The 18,974-nt window shown below is 55.8% G+C and overlaps 8 protein-coding genes across 13 annotated transcripts; 6 read left to right on the forward strand and 2 right to left on the reverse strand.

Moving 5' to 3' along the window:
* Window positions 1–151: 151 nt before the first annotated feature.
* On the forward strand, window positions 152–638 carry PPTG_07730 (hypothetical protein; the record flags this gene model as incomplete). Its single annotated transcript, XM_008902084.1, has 2 exons — window positions 152–161; window positions 292–638. The coding sequence occupies 2 exons, from the start codon at window positions 152–154 to the stop codon at window positions 636–638; spliced, it is 357 nt and encodes a 118-aa protein (XP_008900332.1).
* A 5,176-nt stretch (window positions 639–5,814) lies between these two features.
* On the forward strand, window positions 5,815–7,442 carry PPTG_07731 (hypothetical protein). Of its 6 annotated transcripts, XM_008902087.1 has the most exons (5): window positions 5,815–6,006; window positions 6,096–6,419; window positions 6,491–6,798; window positions 6,873–7,060; window positions 7,139–7,442. In XM_008902087.1, exons 1-5 carry the CDS (start codon window positions 5,902–5,904, stop codon window positions 7,252–7,254), a joined length of 1,041 nt encoding a protein of 346 aa, XP_008900335.1. In that variant the 5' UTR covers window positions 5,815–5,901; the 3' UTR covers window positions 7,255–7,442. The 6 variants fall into 6 exon arrangements, with proteins under 6 accessions (XP_008900335.1, XP_008900337.1, XP_008900334.1 ...); XM_008902089.1 differs by having other exon boundaries at window positions 5,815–6,419; XM_008902086.1 differs by having other exon boundaries at window positions 6,491–7,060.
* A 314-nt stretch (window positions 7,443–7,756) lies between these two features.
* Window positions 7,757–8,345, reverse strand: PPTG_22190 (hypothetical protein; the record flags this gene model as incomplete). Its single annotated transcript, XM_008902360.1, has 3 exons — window positions 7,757–7,822; window positions 8,091–8,162; window positions 8,220–8,345. The coding sequence occupies 3 exons, from the start codon at window positions 8,343–8,345 to the stop codon at window positions 7,757–7,759; spliced, it is 264 nt and encodes an 87-aa protein (XP_008900608.1).
* Window positions 8,263–11,256, forward strand: PPTG_07732 (hypothetical protein). Its single transcript, XM_008902091.1, has one exon. The coding sequence runs from the start codon at window positions 8,603–8,605 to the stop codon at window positions 11,111–11,113; it is 2,511 nt and encodes an 836-aa protein (XP_008900339.1). The 5' UTR covers window positions 8,263–8,602; the 3' UTR covers window positions 11,114–11,256.
* Window positions 11,257–12,339: 1,083 nt separating this feature from the next.
* On the forward strand, window positions 12,340–12,939 carry PPTG_07733 (hypothetical protein; the record flags this gene model as incomplete). The annotated part of the gene is made up of 1 exon (XM_008902092.1): window positions 12,340–12,939. The coding sequence occupies one exon, from the start codon at window positions 12,340–12,342 to the stop codon at window positions 12,937–12,939; it is 600 nt and encodes a 199-aa protein (XP_008900340.1).
* Window positions 12,940–13,376: 437 nt separating this feature from the next.
* PPTG_07734 (TKL protein kinase) lies at window positions 13,377–15,319 on the forward strand (the record flags this gene model as incomplete). The annotated part of the gene is made up of 2 exons (XM_008902093.1): window positions 13,377–13,476; window positions 13,542–15,319. 2 exons carry the CDS (start codon window positions 13,377–13,379, stop codon window positions 15,317–15,319), a joined length of 1,878 nt encoding a protein of 625 aa, XP_008900341.1.
* Window positions 15,320–16,209: 890 nt separating this feature from the next.
* On the forward strand, window positions 16,210–16,941 carry PPTG_07735 (hypothetical protein; the record flags this gene model as incomplete). Its single annotated transcript, XM_008902094.1, has 1 exon — window positions 16,210–16,941. One exon carries the CDS (start codon window positions 16,210–16,212, stop codon window positions 16,939–16,941), a length of 732 nt encoding a protein of 243 aa, XP_008900342.1.
* Window positions 16,942–17,117: 176 nt separating this feature from the next.
* PPTG_07736 (TKL protein kinase) lies at window positions 17,118–18,945 on the reverse strand. Its single transcript, XM_008902095.1, has one exon. It carries the CDS (start codon window positions 18,469–18,471, stop codon window positions 17,176–17,178), a length of 1,296 nt encoding a protein of 431 aa, XP_008900343.1. The 5' UTR covers window positions 18,472–18,945; the 3' UTR covers window positions 17,118–17,175.
* Between the last annotated feature and the right edge of the window lie 29 nt (window positions 18,946–18,974).

The following is an 18,974-nucleotide window of genomic DNA, read 5'->3' on the forward strand; positions in this document are numbered from 1 at the left end:
CGCAAAAGCCAACTGGCGCTTCACCACAATCGTCCCCTGAGTGAGAGTTCACAGCACCAACTGTCGGACTTCACTCACCGATCTTCGTCTCTCGCAGCAACTTCTCGTCTGCACCTTCGCTCGCCTCCGGCGTCAGCACCACCACAGCTCCATGTCTTTCGGTACGTCCACTCTCTTTCGTCGTTGGCCTCTCTTCCGTTGCTAACTCGTGCCTTCCGTAGACAACGTCGCTTTCGTCGACCTCACGTCCTCACCCTGCTCTTCTCCTCGCTCTGCCGCGCCGCGGCTCAGCCGTTGTGTCGACTGTTGAGCTGGCCGATCCTTCGCTGGACCTTGCCGATGTGCAGGCTTCGCTGAGCGTGTTGCAACAAGCCGTCCACCAGACCGAGGCACTGCGCGAACTTCGCTCGAATCATGAGGCTCTGCGCCGCGAGTTTCTGGCTTCGCGTCGTCGTGTGGAAGATCTAGATCGTCAGCTTGCCGATGCGGCCAACGCTGCGTCTCCGTACGTGCTCTTTTGCCAGCACAAGTACGATGTGATTCGCCACAAGCTGGAATCTACTCGGACAGAACTCGCTCCAGGAACGAATTCGCCTTATCAAGAACAAGTGCCTTCGGTTCAAGAACAGAGACTGTAGCGGGAAGTATATTGGCCCATACAGTAATCAAGTTAATTCTACCAGATACACGCGTCAGTCGTCGGAGTTTGCAGCTTGACCGGTCGATCGTCTCCGCTCTCGCCCTCAACTCTCCTGCTATAGGAAGCGGTCAAGTCTCGCAAGTAAAGGAACAAGGACCCCCCCCTCCCCACGCAAAGGAACAACCACACCCCAAGTCGATCAAGATCGACAACCTACCTGGCGCATAGCCTGAAGAGTATCCACGCTACGCCACCCCAACCATCCTGCGTCCCGCCAAGACGAGACCAGCCCAGGCCAAGCTTCCCATCAAGTCCACCAGAGGAGTGTAACCAGCCCCACCGACGGGTACACAAGATGAGCCCTCAGCAACCCCACGATTATCGGAGTACCCCCTCCGTAAGTCGGCAGTCCAGGGCACTGTGTGTCAGACTGGAGCGCAACGTGATTTTGCGAACCCCACTCCACCACAGTGGTCGTACGCTGTTCGGATTTCGTCTCGAAGCGATAATTCCGGGGAGACGCTCAAGTTCAATCCCGATGTTTGACACATGGCGCATTCATCAACATCGTCTTCATCGAGCAAGACTTGTCGACCCAATGAACCTCGTGGGTTGTAGTCTGGTCGCCGAGACAAAGCGTCGGCGAGAATGTTGTTCTTGCCGGGCTTGTAGTGGACAACGAAGTTGTACTCAGAGAAGAACGAGAGCCAGCGGGCCACCGTTGGGTCAGATGCGGGCTCTTCATTGCTGTCCTCAGCGACGCGTGTTCGGTATACATCGCGAAGGTCTTTTCACCCAGTAAATACACTCTGAATGTGATCAGAGCGTATCTCACCGCGACTTGTCATGGATCGGGTAGTTCCTCTCGGCCGGCTTCATCTGCCTGGACTGGTAACTCACGACTCGTTCGCGGCCTTCATCGTCCAATTTCATCAGCGCGCAGCCGATGGCGAAGTCACTCGCGTCACACACGACGCGAAAAGGTTTCGAGTCATCCGGGAGAGCAAGAATTGGAGCCTCTGCTAGGCTTTTCTTCACCGAGTTGAATGCGTCTTGATGCGCTGGAGTCCATGACCATACCGCATCTTTCTTTTCTTCAACAGCGAGGAAAGCGGCTGGATCAGACTGGCGTAGTTCTTCGTGTACTTGTGAAGATAATTCGCCAGACCCAGCCACTGACACAACTCAGTGGGCCTCTGTGGCGTGGGCCACGCGCAGATCGACGACACTTTCTCGGGGTCAGCTCGGACGCCGTTCTTGTTCACGAAACAGCCAAGCACAGGGATCTCCGACGCACAGAAGATACACTTCTTCAGGTTCGCATACAACTTGTTCTCACTCTTCATTTGGAAGACTTAGCTCAAATGCCTTAAGTGGACCTCGAGCGCGCTGAGATCACCCTCAACGCGACTGTGGAAAAGATGGCGTCGAAGTAGCTTGGAGCGAAGTCACCGAGTGGGTGCAACACATGGGATACCATGCGATTAAACGTGGCTGGGGCATTCTTCAATCCTTGTGGCATGCCAAGCCACTCCCAGAGCATACCGCTGGGAGTACTCACCGTCGTGAGGGGTATGTCGCTCTGTCTCATGAGGATTTGATAAAATCCATCGGTCAAGTCGATGGCGCTGTACACTTCGCTACCCGACATGGCGTCAAGTACCACGTCCTTCCCACGACGGCGCTGCGAAGCGTTCCTCGCGTGTCGACTTCGGCTCAACGCCGTGAGGTACTGTCATCGCTGACAGTATTCAGCTCGGACGACGCTAGATCAGCGTCGGTGATCACGCAGACCTGTTCGATGGCACCGTCCTTCAGATCGTGAAGGAAGTTCTTCCAAGAGAGGCCTGGAAGTCGGGTGATCGACTGCGCTTCTCGAGGTGGGTTTGCCAGCTCGATTGTGCGTTGGTGTCCGAATGTTCCTCGTATTCAAGCACGCAGACCGACTCCGTCGATGAGCTGACACTTGACACGGGTTCGCGACGGGGTTTCAGACATCGACGCTTAGCTTTCTTCTTTCGTCGCCTCGAGTGCGAGCTCGAGGACGAGGAATCGCTCTCGCTGGACGAGAGACCCCCCCCCCTCTAGGCGCGAAGGACCGTGTCGGATCCGGCCAGAAACAAGCGGGAGCCCCTGCTCGACCGCGGTATCGTTCGGCGCGAGCGCCAACTGCTCGACCACCACTTGGGAGTGAACCTCGCGCCGCCGCGGGTATCGTCGTGTAACAGTACTGCGCATGCAGTGCAGAGAGGGCCATCGCTCACTCTGTGCACGACGGGGACGTGGGGCCAGACCTTCTGGGCAACCAGGAGGTGGGTGAACACCTCGCTCACGTCGAAATCACCACGACGCTTGACAGACCGAGCCAACCAGTCGATCTCTGGTTGATATCTCAAAAACCAAGGCATACCCAGGATGCAGTCGGACACGTAGTACATGTCGATCACAAGGAAGTCGTCCTTGCTACGGAATCCGTCAAGCGTGTACGGCAGTGTGATCTCACGCCGCGGCCCTCACGGACGCTGATCGCCGATGGGAGTACCGACAGACACGACGCACGGAAGAAGTTGTTCGTCGCTCCTAAGTCCAGGAGTGCGCGCAGTGGTCGTTGGGCACCGGCGACGTGAAGACTGACGATGATCAGTCTCGAATCGCTCAGTGTGGTGGTGGCATTGAAGTGTGCGTGGAGTACGGGAGGGCTAGACGGTTGGGTGCACCGGGGGACCTGGACCTTCGTCCCAGCCAGTCGGGTACTAACCCTGACCGTTTTTTTGTTTTGGCTAAACGGCAGGAAAAGCTTCGACGTCGACATGTGCGAGAACCAGAGCGGGAGCGCAGCCAACAGCCGCACGATGACCACGCTTCCGGCAAGGGAGCAGATAAGGGAGCGACCAGTGCGGCCACCTGCCCCTCGAGAACCATTGCGTTGGCGACTGCTCGATGCATTGATTGCGTCGATCTCCATGGGCTCGGGGGCCGTCTCTCGAGCGGACGCAGGTAGCGCGCGGTATGAGATGATGCCACCACGTAGTCCTCGCGGAGCGCGAGGGCAAATGCTTCTTCAAGCGTGGAAGGCTCGTCTCGGGTGAGGCAGTAACGTGTCATGCCCTCACGCGTGCCGAAAACGAAGGCATGGATCTGAGAGGCCATGTCGATGGGCTTGGTTACGATACACAACGCGAAGTGTCGCGTCTTCTTGACGTAGTCGCGCATGGACATCGAGCCTTGCCGGAGGGCAAAGAAGTCCGCTCGAACGCGGGATTCATCTTGGGGCGGCTCGAAGGCGAGCCGAAGATCACCCTGGAGCGCTTCCAGTGGGCGGGGAAGGCGTTAGAGTCGACAACCAGCTTGCCGAGTGCTCATTCCTTTGCCTTCCCGGACAGCCGGGAGAGAAGAAAATTGACTTTAGCCGACGGCGCCTCGAGCAATCTTGAGGCGATGGCAATATCGATCTCCCGGAACCACCGATTCAGCGGAAGGCGATCTTCGCCGACGCCGGAGTAGGCCGACGTCTCTAACTTCAAGACGTCGTGCTTGGACGAACGCGAGGGAGTTGACACTCGGCGATCTCGCGTTCCATGAACTCTAGTGCCGCGAGACGCTGCTGATCGGGAGTCGCTGAGCGCAGCAGCGACGTGACGATAGTTCCACTGGACACCACCGCGAGGCAGTGGAGAGCTTCCCACTCTATACGAGTGAGATGGGGAGAAGCAGCGTGGTCGAGGTCTTGACTCATGTCGAACTTGGTCATTGGAAGGACTACTAAGTGCTTCCAGGTGTAACGGGCCAGGTATTTATCCGTCACTAGCTTACACTGTAGATAGGAGGAAGCTCGCAATTATCAGGAAAATTCAACTCTGACTTTATTTAGGACCAGGGTGACAGCCCTGACCGCTCAAATACATGATATCGGCTGATTGGCTAATAATGGGTCTGTCTCCCCATATATCAACCAATAAGATGATGACAATTCAGCACACGAGTAGCGTGTGCTGATGCACCTACTTTTGTAAAAACAACCTACCTACTTATGTAAAGGAGGGGCCTGTTACAAGTGGGGTACCCCTATCGTTAGTCGGTGTCTGGGTACTGATAGGAAGTCGGATCAGGCAATCTTGCAGATTTTGCTGATCCCGCTACACCACAACGGATCCTGACACTCCAGTTGGCCGAGGAGTGCCAAGTCCCAGTTGACTTGCTAATCACTACACCACAAGACACTCAAGCTTCATCCAATTGAACCTTTCTGCAGATGCCAGAGGAGCAAGATCCTGCTCTACCGACGGGTACACATGGTAAACAACTGCGGCAGATCACGGATCGTCGAGGGACCCCTTTCGTTAGGCGGTCTCTTGGGGGGGGGGGATTCGTAACCAGCAACCTCGCAAATTTTGCTGATTCCGCTACACCACATATGCATAAAATCTGGGGTCCTAATGATTTGGCGCGCTCTGGAAGCATTCACTTCTAACTGTGAGCACCACATAGTGCACAGAAAAAGCTTTTAGTGTATTATCATTGGTTTTTATTTGAATGGCATTAACGTTTAGAGTTGCGGCAGTGCCAAGCTGCTCCTTGGCGCACTTGCAGATGTTGGAGACGTTCTTGCGCAGTGGCGAAAACAATCGCCTCGGTACTGAACTAGGAGCGGGCTTATGGTTAGCTGGATCTCACCTCAGTGGACTCTGTTAGAAAGAGAATTCTACACTGAGAAGCCTCACTACAAGACTTCAAATTTTTTAGGCTTGTACATCCCAACATCTCATATAGAGACCTTCCCTCTACGTTCATGTAGTTTCAAAATATACATTTCGCCAAGCTTTCCTACCCGGTTGTTTGACAGTGTTGGCAGCGAGGTTGCTTGCAGCGATTACATGTAGTTAAGCAGCATACATTTCACCGTGGCAGTAGCTAGCGTCGCGCCTGTGCCATGCAAAACACCACCGCCACCGTGTGCATGTATTTGTGATAATGTTGGGCTTTCATTGCGGCCAATTAAATCGAACCTCAACTCTTACTTTCACCAATCACATTAAACCTTCAACTCTTCACCAAATCTCCTGATTCTGCCAAAACAGGAAGCTTTCTGGATGAGGGCAGTCTGATTGGCTGCTTCTAACCCGTAGTAGAGAGTGTACGGGTTTCACAAAAAGTCAGTATAATAGGTTATTGCCAAATCGGTGCTCAGGTTGGGTAGTGGAAAAAACTGCGGGCTATTCATAAACTCAGTCTCGCTTCCGCACCACCCCACTTCCGTGCCGATGTCGCTCTTCTCGCGCCGGAAAAACCCAGATCAGCTGGTGAAGCTGCTGAAAGATGCCTTCGCGGACCCGTCAGCGCCTGCCAAGCCTTCGAAGGATGGGACGGTGAGGTGCTAGCTGAGTGTTGTCTGAGTTGTTGCTAGCTCTGACCCGGACTCCTTGTTGCTCCCCTCCTCTTATTATTGTTGCTTTAGGCCGTGGAAGAAATTACCAAGCGTCTGAGCGAGATGAAGCTGCTTCTGTATGGGGATGGAGAACAGGAGGCCAAACCAGAGAAATGCGCGCAGCTGGCGGAGCTATTGATCGCTAGCGGCCTCGTCCCCAAGCTGATCATGGGGCTGGACAAGCTTCCCTTCGAGGCGCGCAAACAGTTCGCGCAGGTGTACAATAATCTCATGCGGCGCGACCTTGCGGGCTTTGTAAGCTACGTGGACCGTAAGCCTGAGATTCTGTCAGCCCTTGTGGCGGGTTACGAGAATGCCGAGGTGGCGCTCAACTGCGGTACAATGCTGCGTGAGGTAGGCTGAGCTGCCTGCTGTATCGGATTCCTGCTGTGAAGATACTGATGGTTCTCTATTGTCCATTGCAGTCGATTCGCCACGAGATTCTGGCCGGCAAGATTTTGTACTCGCCCGACTTGTGGAAGTTCTTCGATGTGTATGTTCATCTGCCCAACTTCGAGGTCGGGTCGGATGCGTTCGCTACGTTCAAGGATCTGTTTACGCGCCACAAGAACCTGGCTGCTACGTTTTTCACGTCCAACTTCGACGTGGTCTTCGCCAAGTACAATTGTCTGCTGATGTCGGAGAACTACGTCACTCGGCGGCAATCGCTGAAGCTTCTGGGCGAGATCCTGCTTGATCGCTCCAATTTCGACATCATGATGAAGTACATCGGGTAAGTTTTGTGCGACAAGTTAGGCAGAAAATGGGATCATTATCGGCTCAGATTGCTTGTCATGGTACCTACAGGGAGAAGGAGAATCTGAAGATGATGATGAACCTGCTGCGCGATACGAGTGCGAACATCCAGTTCGAGGCATTTCACGTGTTCAAAGTGTTTGTGGCCAACCCGAAGAAGCCCGAAGCGATCTCTCTGATCCTTGTGAACAACCGTGAGAAGCTTATCGCGTATCTAAAGAACTTCCAGAACAGCAAAGGTATGAAATTGTGTGTATTTCAAGCGGCGACCTTTTATCGGGCTAAATGTTTGTCCTTTTTTGCGGTGCTGAGAACAGAGGACCCGCAGTTTATCGAGGAGAAGGCGTTGCTGATCAGGACGCTGGAGGGACTGAAGGTTGGCGAAGCTGCCTCCGAGGCGACTGACCCTCCTCCTGCCCCGTCATCACAGTGAAATTATCGTACATTGTCCCTGGGAAAGAAGGCTGGTACTTCTGCATGTGCTTGATGGCTCAGCACTGCGTGTTCGATAATAAACTGCAACAAAACAGTAGCTAGAAAAAAGTTGTTTGTTTTCACTCAAATGCATTGAATAGAATTGAAAATCATCTACTACTTCAGCATCTAACAATTGTATGCGACTAACGGCTATGACGCTAGTGCTTGACGTTTTATTTCCGCCAGAAGGCGCCTGCTTGCCCAGGTAAGTTACGAATGGAATCTCACTTTATGCACACTGCTCCAATTGAAGACACATGCAGTTACATGCACCACAGCGTAATATCATAGGTATTCAAGCAACTATCTGCTCACAACCACCGCGCTGAGCTAACACCCCGAAGCTGATTTATCGTCAGTACTTTTCCAGGGATCGACCCGGCCAAATCGTCCACGCTGCACGCTGGCACCTGTCTGCAACGCACGAGTGGTGTATATGACTTCACTGGCGACTATGCCTACTCCACCGTGGTATCACCCATAGGCGCTCTCATTACCTGCGGCTCATTCGTGCCGATGGCCGTCTACAGTAGCTTCCAGTCAGAAACAAGTCGGCGGATTATCTTACCGCTGCGTTGTACTTAGCACACCCACGACAATAACCATTGAACATGCGTGAAACATTGCAGACAGCTTGCTCGTCGCACTGGAGAACACTCCATTCAATGCCACATCGATGCATCGCCACGGATCACGATGATCCATCGCACGGGTTCATTTTGGACTCGTCGTCGTAGCTCGCCGTTCTTTGTTTGATACAACGAGACGACTGCAGTATAACGCTTCGCGCACTCGCTTCTCCAACGCAGCTCCACCTCCGGTGCCTCCGGAGCCCAGCCCATAGCTCCAGTCGGTGCCCACGTTCTACATTTTTCCATCCAATCGGATGGCTTCAACTCCGCTCGCCCAATCAGCGCGCACGTTCGAAAAAATAGCCACACGGTGCAACTTCGACTTCGTGTTGTTGCGAACGGCACCAGGACCTCGATCGCACGCTCCGGGGCCCGAGCTCCGGCTTCTTTCTGCGCCGAACTGGACGCGCACCATCGTCGGTCGCTCGCCTGTCGGCGTGACGCACTCGGATCCACCGTCCGACGAGCGGCATTTCGCGCTTCAGCCCACGAACTCCAGAGCTCCGAGTCCTCAAGTGAGCGTGCGAGTCGCCAGCAGGTCTTCCAGCGTTTGTTTCTGGGCCTCCGCACTACCTTGCTGCTTTGAGGTTACTTGTCTCCTCCCGTTATACAGCGGAGCGGTCCTGGTCCGTTCTTCACGCTTGTCGTTGTCCCCATTTGAGACTTCGCCGCATGCACGCCACGAGCTCCAGCACGCAGAGCGGAGGCAGCCCCGTCACGGAGGACGAGGAGTCCATGTCGCCCTTCTCGTCGCCATCCTCCGCCTCCACGAACGGTGCTAGCTTCGCGCAATTACTTCAGCGCGCAGCTCAGACTGGAGACGTTAAGCAGATCGTCAAGCTTGTCCAGACGGCGCGCACCAGCGCCTCCTCTCCGTCGTCCGGCATTGATATCACCAAAAGATCCTCCTCGTCGTCGTCGTCATCGGAGCCTTGGATCGACGCTGCAGATGAAGACGGCTTCACAGCACTACACCTCGCATGCGTTGGCGGACACGATGATGCCGTGCATGAACTGCTACGAGCCGGTGCTCACTTGGAAGTCGCAACACCTGAAGGATTTACTGCACTCATGTTCGCCGCATGGTCTGGGTCGCTCTCGCTCGTGCAAACGCTAGTCTCACTTGGAGCAGACGTGACGGCACGCGACGTGGACGGCAACGACGCTGCTTTCATCGCCAAGATGAACGAGCATGCGAGTGTGGCCAAATTCCTGCAGCAGCAGATGGAAAACCCGGAGGACCTGCCGAAGAAGCCGCACAGTACGTCATCGAAAAAGAGCGGACAAGAGCAGGACCTCGAGTCAATTTCCCCCGAGAGCTCCCCGGTTAAGTCGATAAGGTCCAGTGACTCCAGAGCTTCGACGGGAACCGAAGGCAGCGGAATCGACAGCAGCAGCAGCAGCTCATCGACGTGCTCGTCGCCCGAGCAGCTCGCAGGGAAGACTTTGCTCACTGAGGAAGCGAGCCCCTCGGGCGACACTGACGGTGCCACGCCATTACACGTTGCGGCTATGCACGGACAATTGGAGACCGTCAAGGTGCTCCTGGCTCGCGGTGCTAGTCTGTCGGCTGCGCTGCCGGGTGGTGCGACTGGGTTACACTTGGCATCGGCATCGGGCTTCGTTGATGTGGCCTCGTACCTGATTGACCAGGGCCTGCCAGTCGACGAGCCCACAATAGCCGGCACAACGCCGCTTCATGAGGCTGCATACCAAGGACACGTCGAGGTGGCCGCACTACTGCTAGATCGTGGAGCCAACGTGGATGCAGCGACTGAGCGCGGCACGACGCCATTGCATCGAGCAGCTGAAAACGGTCACGTGCAAATTGCTGAGCTGCTGATCGCCCATGGAGCTCACATCGATGCTGTGACGACGGATTATCTCGCTGCGGCTGTGGATAGTGAGGCAGCGGGTGAGAATTCTCGCCGGCGACGACGTCGGAGACGAAAGAAGTCGGTCGCTGTGGAAACGGGAGGAAAGGCATTAGCTGAAGAAGCGCCCGAGACGGAACCGCGAACTCCGGATGAGCTAGAAAAGGAAATTTCGTCCTGCAGGTCTAACCAAGTCGCGCTCTGTTTGGCAGCCAAAAACGGTCACTTGGATATGGTGCAGTATCTACTGACACGCGGTGCAGCTAGCGCGACGGATCTTGCAGCACTCGAGCCATCAAGACACCCGATTATGCTGGCAGCTCGACGCGGGCATCTAGATATTGTGCGTTTCCTGCTCGCTCACGACGAATGTACGTCCAGCCTGCCCGACGCAGCGTCCCGCGTGCTGTGCTGTGCAGCGGAGCATGGTTATCTGCAGATGGTAGAGCATGCTTTAGCTCGAGGAGCCGATATTGAGGCCATTGGTGGCAAGAAGCAGGCTACGCCGTTAGTTCTTGCAGCTCGACAGGGCCACTTGGCTGTCGTGCTTCACCTTCTGTGGGGCGGTGCGAAGATTGACGCTGCCACTGCATCCACAGGCTACACAGCTCTGCATTATGCAGCTAAGCACGGCCACCTCACGGTTGTCAACAGCTTACTCCTCAACGGTGCTGATGTTGACGCTGTCTGTGCGCAGCGCCAGTCGTCGCCACTCCACTTGGCTGCTGAATCGGGTCACGGAGACGTGGTGCGCTGTCTGTTATCCTTTGACGCTAGTGTTGATGCCAAGAAACACCCGGGGACCATGACGGCTTTGCACATTGCTGCAGAGCGTGGACATGTTGGTGTGGCGCGCGAGCTGCTGGCACATGGAGCGAAACTCGAAGCGCAAGCGCAGAACGACTTGCGTGCACTGTTCATTGCCGCGTATTGCGGTCACAAGGACGTCGTCGAGCTGCTGCTTGATCACGGAGCCGAACTGGAAGCCGTATCAGGCACCAACAAGACCACGCCTCTGCGTGGAGCGGTATCGAAGGGCAGGACCGACGTCGTTGAGCTGCTACTGGCCAAAGGCGCCGATGTTAACGCTACGCAGCCAACAGACGGAACTACGAGCTTGCATAGCGCGGCTGCTAACGATTTCGGCGGCATTCTCAAGAAGCTAGTGACGGCTGGAGCGGATCCTGACCGAGAGGATCGCGAAGGTCGCACCCCAATGGACTACGCTGCGTCGGACCCCATTCGGCTGCAGCTTCGTCTGGCGCTGCTCAAGTCTCACTGGCAAAAGCAGGACGGAGGACGAAAGTGAGCGCCCAGAACCGCAGGAGACTCGCTGCTGCGTTTACCATTTTTGCACACATGTTAGAACATGTACGAGATGCGGAACAGTTCTGCAGATATGATACAATTTTATTCTTTAAAAAAATATACAACGGATGAAGTGAAAACACAGCTCTTCAACTACAGTACCGCTAATTGCTAGCGAACAACACTGCAGCAGTGAACCGGGACTTCCGAGTCCGACGAGAAGGTCTTCTTCTTCAAGACTCGAGTCGAGACTCTCAAAAATTGAGTCGGATGGGCAAGCACCGTAACCATCACAAAAGTGGACCGTTACCAACGTTGCAGTTGCGCCAATCGGTCACGTCAACGGCGCCCGGTTCAGAAATTGGCAACGAGCTGCTGTCTGCGGCAGAAGTCGTCGCAAACTCTGTCCGGGTGGACTCCACCGTCCACCACGGAGTCTGTGGTGAAGTTTATCGTGTTTTTCCACACCGCAAAGTAAAAAAAATGTTGAAAGACTTAATCATGAAGTCTTCATGGTCCTTGATTTAAGACTTGAAGTCTTTTTTGATAAGCATCGAGCTGAAAACCAGCCGATCTTGGTATGGACACGCGTGCAGGGCACTTGCCGTTTGTATGCTGGCATGTGAGTGCCAAGCTCGAGCGCTGTCATCTGCAACGCCGGCCCGAGCGCCATGTGTACACAGTAACGCCGATCAGCCTTTTACAGGGACGTGGAAGGGCGTGGATACACACCGCCACCTGCAAGTTTCACGCAGAAAAATGAGGCTGCCAACTCACGGAATTCGCCATTGAATTCAGGCTAGTATACACATAGCAGGACGCCAAGCATCGCTCGGTGATCAATAGTGGAAACCGCGGCGACCGAGTGGACAAGGCGACACATTTTGCCATGCTCGACTTGGTTCTTGTATCCTGAACCCTGGTGACAGCGGAAATGTATGCCCCTACTGTAATCAGCTGCAAGTCAGAATTTGCACTCAGTGTTTGTATGGACTCGAACCGGATGTCTCAAGGGCATCTCGTCAGCGCTCGTGCTCTGTCCAACAGCTTCCGATCAGCGTCTGGAGGAGAGATCAGCTTCGGGAGATACACAGGCGGTCAGGGGCCTGTCAGTGAGCGTGTGCGTGTCGGTCGGCGCGAGATGAAGCTCATTCCCGAATTTTCTATCTGCCGATCAAGCAGCTAGTTTCTACTCCCGACCTCGTCAGTATCCCCACCTTCAGCACCATGAAGTTCGCTGCCATTGCCTCCGCTGCTGCGCTTGTCGCCGTCTCCAACGCCGCCTCGTGCGACGTGACCTCGCTCCAGACGCTCCTGACCTCGTCGGACACGACCACGTGCGCCACGGACTCGGGTTACACGGTGACCTCGCTGGCCACCCCCACGGACGCCGAGATGGCTGTCATGTGCACCAGCACTGCCTGCCAGTCGGTGCTCACGCAGCTCCAGACGCTTGCCCCGTCAGAGTGCACCCTGGGCACGTTCGCCCTGTACGCCGACCTGATCACCCCGCTGACCAACTACTGCGCTGGCGGCACCTCTGCCGGTTCGTCCACCGGATCGTCGGCCACCACCGCCACTGTGGGCTCCACCGCCGGCTCCAGCACCTCGGCTACCGTGACGGCCAGCTCCACGGGATCGGCTGACTCGACCACGCCTGCCACCTCGACAACCTCGAGCGGCTCCAGCACCTCGCAGACTGCGACGTCCTCGTCGTCGGCTGCTTCTACTGCCGCTTCGGCCTCGACCTCGGGCAGCAGCGGCGCCAGCATGGCTGCCGTCTCGGCCGGTGCCGTCCTGGCTGCTGTGGCCGCTGCTTTCTTGTAAGCGTAGCCGCTAGCGAAGACCGATTTTGGTCCCAGTTATAAAGAATATATGATGTCCTCTTTGCAGATTTACATGAATGGAGTGGCTTCCTTCTTCGCTTGGAGGTCAAGTCGCCGTGTGTTTGTCATCGTTCCACGACGTACGTAGACGGTTCTGCACTCATTTCGTCAGCTCCGTTTCACACGTAAATGAGCCTTTCGATATGGCCCAAGCGTTTCGGTATCGCGTTGGAGCAGGTTGCTCCATGGCCAGCATGACCCAGGACTCAGGTTGCTTACACCAGCAAATGTACCCAAGTTTTTGCGTCCGGTTCCGCTGCACTGAATTCAGCTATCTATAGAGACGAAAGCGAGATCGCGTTCCCATTGAGCCCCAGTCTTCTAGTCGCCCCCTGCCCTCCACCCCACCCGCTGTACACCTCAACATCCGAAAACGAGATGGCGTCTCGACGAGGAAGGCTTCGCGCAGACTGGTGGATGAGCTTCATGGTGCTCTGCCTGTTCCTCACTGTTGTGACCTCCCAGACCCATGACTTTGGTGAGTACTGTGCGGACTCTGTCCTTGCAATGAGTGAGCGATTAATTGGGATTGCCTTGCTTCAGGCGATACTTCCTCTATTGATGCAGGTACAGGATCGAGTGATACAACAGCTCCAATGACCTTGGCGCCCGGCACGACAGCTCCGACGACTACAGCTCCTGCCACAACTGCTCCAGCCACGACATCGCCGACACCGACCACGGCTGCTCCATCAACCAGGGCTCCGACAACTTCAGCCCCAATCCTCCCCACAACTGCACCAAGAGATCCGACGACGACAGCCCCGGCCAGTGCAACCACTGCACCTACGTCTCCGACCGCTGCACCAGTCGCAACTACAGCGCCAAGCACGACGACAGCGACGTCTTCTCCAGCCACACCAACCGCAGCGCCGGTCGTGGAGTATTATAACTCGTCAACATTGCCTCCCGGAGTGGATGCCAGTATGCTTGGCGGTGCCGAGCTGGTCACAGTGGAAGTCACGGAGACGACGATGGGGGACGGCACCACTTCGTACAGCTACGTGATCATCACCAGGAGTGGCGACACGGAGAAAACGATCGTGTTAAGCCCCACTAGTAGCTCAGCCACCAGCAGTAGTGGCGACAGCAATACTGCAACCCAGTCAGGTAGCTCTCTAGCGGACTCCAACAACAGCAACGCCACCAAATCTTCCAGCTCCATCGGCCCTGGGGCGATCGTCGGGATTATCGTGGCGGCCGTCGTCTTCATGCTCGTGCTGTTTGCTTTCTTCATCGCGCAACGCCGCCGCAACAAACACCGACGCAGTGACGCTTCTTCCGAGGACTTTTTGGCATCCCCCACCATTGGAAAGCAGTCTCGACTACTAGAGCTAGGCCAGTCGCCAGCAGACACGGAGTATCAGGAAATTACCCGAACGGCTGCAAACTCGCGCTCGTCTGGGGGCTCAATGCCTGACGGTAGACGACACCGGAACACGCTGTGGGAAGACCCAGTCATCCTAGCATCGCGAATCCCCATCGACCGTATCGAGTTAGGCGCCATCGTCAGCCGCGGGGGGTTCGGTGAAGTGTATCGAGGACGCTACCGAGACCAGGACGTGGCCATCAAGACGCTGCTGCCGGAGAAGCGCAAGGACTTGGCGCACATCCAGGCGTTCCTGTCGGAGGTGCGACTCATGGCGACTATGGAGCATCCTCACATTGTACAGTTCATCGGTGTGGCGTGGGAGTCGCTGAGTAATCTCTTCTGTGTGACCGAGTTCATGGTCGGTGGAGATCTACGCTCGCTGCTGAAGGACTACCTGTCCAATGGGGTTCCGCAGGGCATGGATGCCTGTAAAATGCAGATCGCATACCAGGTGGCCTACGCGTTGACGTATCTGCATTCGCTGGATCCCGTGGTCCTGCATCGCGACCTCAAGTCTCGCAACATCCTACTGACGGAATCTCTGAACGCCAAGATCACGGATTTTGGCGCCTCGCGCATCCGCTCGGACGCGACCATGACTGCTGGCGTGGGGAGTTGTCTGTGGATGGCGCCCGAGGTGATGATGGGCAAACGCTACGGTGAGAAGGCGGACGTGTTCTCGCTGGGTGTGGTCATCTCGGAGCTGGACACGCACGAACTGCCGTACTCGCACGCGAAGGAGGGCAACAGCGGCGGTAGCGGGCATCCTTTGCCGGACACGGCCGTGCTGCAGATGGTGTCGATGGGCAAACTGCGCGTGCGGTTCTCCCCGTTCATGGACCCGGATATGGCTCGTTTCGTAGGCAGCTGTGTGAATGTGGACCCTGAAGCGCGCCCCACGGCGGCCGAGGTGCTCTACTACATGCAGGTGGCATTGCGGGAATTCTGATAGTACTGGTTATGGCATTCTACATTCTGTGTAAGCTCTTGCATGCCTATGACCTTCTGTCTTGCTCAGCAAGTCTAGATCATCTTGAGCCTTGTTGGTGCAATTCAGTTGAAAAAAGCTGCCGCGTAATCTGCCGTCGCTACTATCGAAGTGGCATAGATATCTGGAAGAGGATAAGTATTTGAGGGTCAAACAATTCCTCTATGCCGCCCCCGTCGACTCTCGCTTGCCACCGAGTTGGCAATGCCATCAAGCAGTTTTGGTGCGGTGCCGGCACTTTGAGAGTCAGTAGCTCATACTTACTTCAAGTAATCGCGAGTCAGCATCAGATCGCTCGATCGTGGAGCAACATCATCCTGCGTGCACTTCAGCTCTGCATGCCATACACCATGCAATGCATGGAGGCCACGGCCACGGAGGTCTCTGTGAATGTCAGTGCCACTCGCGGTTGCTCTCTACAGACACTCCGCTTTGTGACTGCTTGCCATAATGGGGGCTGTAATGGCTATCGCATCATATTCTCAACACTCTTCAGCGTTTGACTTGGACAAGAACAGCGATGAGAAATCGCGGCTGGAAACGTGAGAATCGGCTGCGAATCCGTCACCTCCGCTGCGAAGCGCTGGACAAACAAGAAAAAGAACCGGATTGTAGCTCTTCAACCCGAGCCGTCCCAGCCGATCAAAGGAAGAGTGGCATTACCGCAGTGAGTTCCCGCTCCTTCATTGACTCTCTCGCCTGCGCTATGCTCAACCCGCTGGTGGAGTCCACTGTTCGAGTTCCACTTGCCTGTCCACTCAGCGGGGGCACTCGCGTTCCGTACATCGGCGCAAGTTATTCTCCGATCTGCCGCCTGCTACAGATACAACTAAGAAATCTTCGAATCAACCATGAAGGTCTTCACGTCCTCGCTCCTAGCCGCCGCCATGACCACGGCCGTTGCACGCGCTGCCACGTGTGACACTGCGTCCGTGACGGCTCTGCTGACGTCCACCGAGGTCGCATCATGCGCGAGCAACTCCGGTTACTCCCCGTCCTCGCTGCAGACGCCCACCTCTGCTGAAATGGACACCATGTGCACTGACACGGCCTGCCAGACTGTGCTGTCCGACCTGACCACCATGTTCCCCGAGGAGTGCACGGTCGGCACCTTTGCCCTGTACGCCGACCTCATCACGCCCGTAGCCACCTACTGCTCGGGCAGCTCGGGTTCGTCCACCACCACTTCGGCTAGCTCGAACCCTTCGGCATCATCTACGTCCACTGCCGCTTCAGCCACGTCGGCCTCTGCTTCGGCTGGTTCGGCAGGCACCGTTGCCAGCACGTCCTCAGCCTCGCTCGACAGCGCTCAAGAGGTGACTGTGGCCCCGACCATTAACACGACGTCCTCGGCCAGCGCAGACGACGACGTGACGGTGGGCGACTCGAACTCGGGCAGCGACCTCACCATCGAGACCCAGGCTCCGGCCAGCGAATCGGCTTCGACCACGGCGGACTCAGCTGCGAGCGCCTCAAGCGCTGCGGACGACACTTCCAGTGGCTCCAGCGCCGGCGTCGCCGTGACTCCGTCAGCTGCTCTGCTGGGATCGGCCCTGATGGCTACGGTGGCTTTGTTCCTGTAGAACTCTTGTCACTCGTAACAACGCCTGAATTTTTAACTTGAGTGCACTAATTGCCTCTACTTAGCTGTTGCATTAGGAAAAGGGGGCACAGTGTTGCACCAATAAACCATTCAATGTACCTGCCCATTGGCGTATTCTTGTTTCTGTGTGGTGTTGAGGAATAAACTGATACAGCGTTCTTTGCAAACGTTTTATCATGTTATATTAATAACAATTATTAATAGCTTGAATAGCTCAAAGCGCATAGCTGCTCGGGTATTGCTTCGAGATTGTGTGCAACCGATAGAGCACCTCTGCTGCTGTGGGGCGATCCTGCGGCTCAATCTGCAAGCACTGTCGGGCCAGCTCTGTCATCTCAATGGGGCCAACACCAGAGAACTGTACCTGCAGTCTACCCATAAGCACGAGCTGCAGCACCGCCGTATCGGGCAGTGGTCGACTAGTTTCACTGTTCTCCTTGGCATGGGAGTAAGGCAACTCGTGCGTATCCAGCTCCGAGAGCACAACACCAAACGAGAAAACGTCGGCCTTCTCGCCGTACCGTTCACCCATGACAACCTCGGGTGCCATCCAGAAGCTCGTGCCCACTCCCGCTGTCATGGTTTTGTCTGACCGCTCACGGGAAGCTCCAAAATCCGTTATCTTGGCATCCAAAGACTCTGTTAGCAAAATGTTCCTCGATTTGAGATCGCGATGCAGCACTATGGGGTCGAGAGAGTGCAAATAGGTTAGAGCGTGTGCCACCTGCAACGCCATCTTGATCTTCGCGGGCTCAAAGCCCCGCGGGTGACCGTTCTCGTAGTGCTTGACAAGAAGAGTACGAAGGTCTCCACCCTCCATAAACTCGGATATTGCGTACAGCTCGCTCAACGATTCCCAGGCCACACCGATGAACTGCACGATCTGTGGGTGCTCCATAGTGGCCATGAGCTTGATTTCGGCCAGGAACGCTTCGATGTGATTCATGTCCTTCCTTGTAGACGGCAGTAGCGTCTTAACCGCGACATTCTGGTCGCGGTACCGGCCGCGATAGACTTCACCGAATCCGCCGCGGCTAAGCAGCTCGCCAAGTTCCACACGGTCGAATGGGATGCGAGCAGCAACGATCACTGGGTCGTCCCAGAGACTGATAGAGTGTCTGCCTCCGCTTCCAGTCGTAGAAGAGTTGGGGTCTCCTCCGTATGTGTTGCCGCTCCGGTGCGGGTGAGTCGTGGAGCCTGTGTAGGTGGAGCCAGTGTTGTGTTGGCGATGCTGTTCGTATGGTACGTCGATGGCGTGCGAGTCGCCGGTCTTGGGCGTGTGGATAATGGCGGCGGCCACTGCCTCCTCCAGTTCTCGTTTGCGTTTGGCCCTCCGGCGCTTGCGCGTGTAGCAACAGCAGCAAATGAGCAGCAGCAGCGCGACGACGCAGCCGGCCACGATGCCGATGAGCGCGCCCGTGCTGAGACTCACCTCGTACGAGACTTGGTCATCTTGAGCCACGGCCAGCAGTGGTAACAGGCTGGACACCACCACGGCGACATACAGCATGGTGACGCGATGAAGGTCTGCGCTGACTACGAGAAGTGCTGAAATACAGCCGGCCCTGCGGCCTCAGAGTTCAAGGCGGACTCCCGTAGCGTCGCAGAAGAGATATCCATAAGCCCCAGCAAATCAGGCCCCGTGAACACGAACAGATGGGAACACGAGACGTGCATTTTGGCAAAATCCGCCAAGCTCAGCACTATCCAGGACGACACGGACACGATGCACTTGAACACTTATGCTTGATGCGGCTTTCCATTAACTTTTGCAGCTTCCAAGTATCGTTGACGCCGCTATTAACTTGGCAGTGAAGGAGCTGTCCAACGGATATTGGTACTGCCAGAATATTCAAATCCTTAAGCCAAGATATACTCGTATGATTTCAGAAATTCTCAGAAGTGTTGATTTCGCAGCGCCACCTGCATGTAGTAGAGCACCTCGGCCGCCGTGGGGCGCGCTTCAGGGTCCACATTCACACAGCTGCCTACGAAACGAGCCATATCCGGGTC

This window comes from Phytophthora parasitica, assembly GCF_000247585.1.
Source record: "Phytophthora parasitica INRA-310 unplaced genomic scaffold supercont2.13, whole genome shotgun sequence".
Taxonomy (NCBI): domain Eukaryota; phylum Oomycota; class Peronosporomycetes; order Peronosporales; family Peronosporaceae; genus Phytophthora; species Phytophthora nicotianae.

Bases quoted from the DNA above. Each gene is read 5' to 3' on its own strand.
- PPTG_07731 (XM_008902085.1), top strand. From the start codon at position 5,902: ATGTCGCTCTTCTCGCGCCGGAAAAACCCAGATCAGCTGGTGAAGCTG. The intron at 6,007-6,095 runs GTGAGGTGCTAG...TTGTTGCTTTAG, and splicing joins AGCCTTCGAAGGATGGGACG to GCCGTGGAAGAAATTACCAA. The intron at 6,420-6,490 runs GTAGGCTGAGCT...TGTCCATTGCAG, and splicing joins GCGGTACAATGCTGCGTGAG to TCGATTCGCCACGAGATTCT.
- PPTG_07732 (XM_008902091.1), top strand. From the start codon at position 8,603: ATGCACGCCACGAGCTCCAGCACGCAGAGCGGAGGCAGCCCCGTCACG.
- PPTG_07736 (XM_008902095.1), bottom strand. From the start codon at position 18,471: ATGCTGTATGTCGCCGTGGTGGTGTCCAGCCTGTTACCACTGCTGGCC.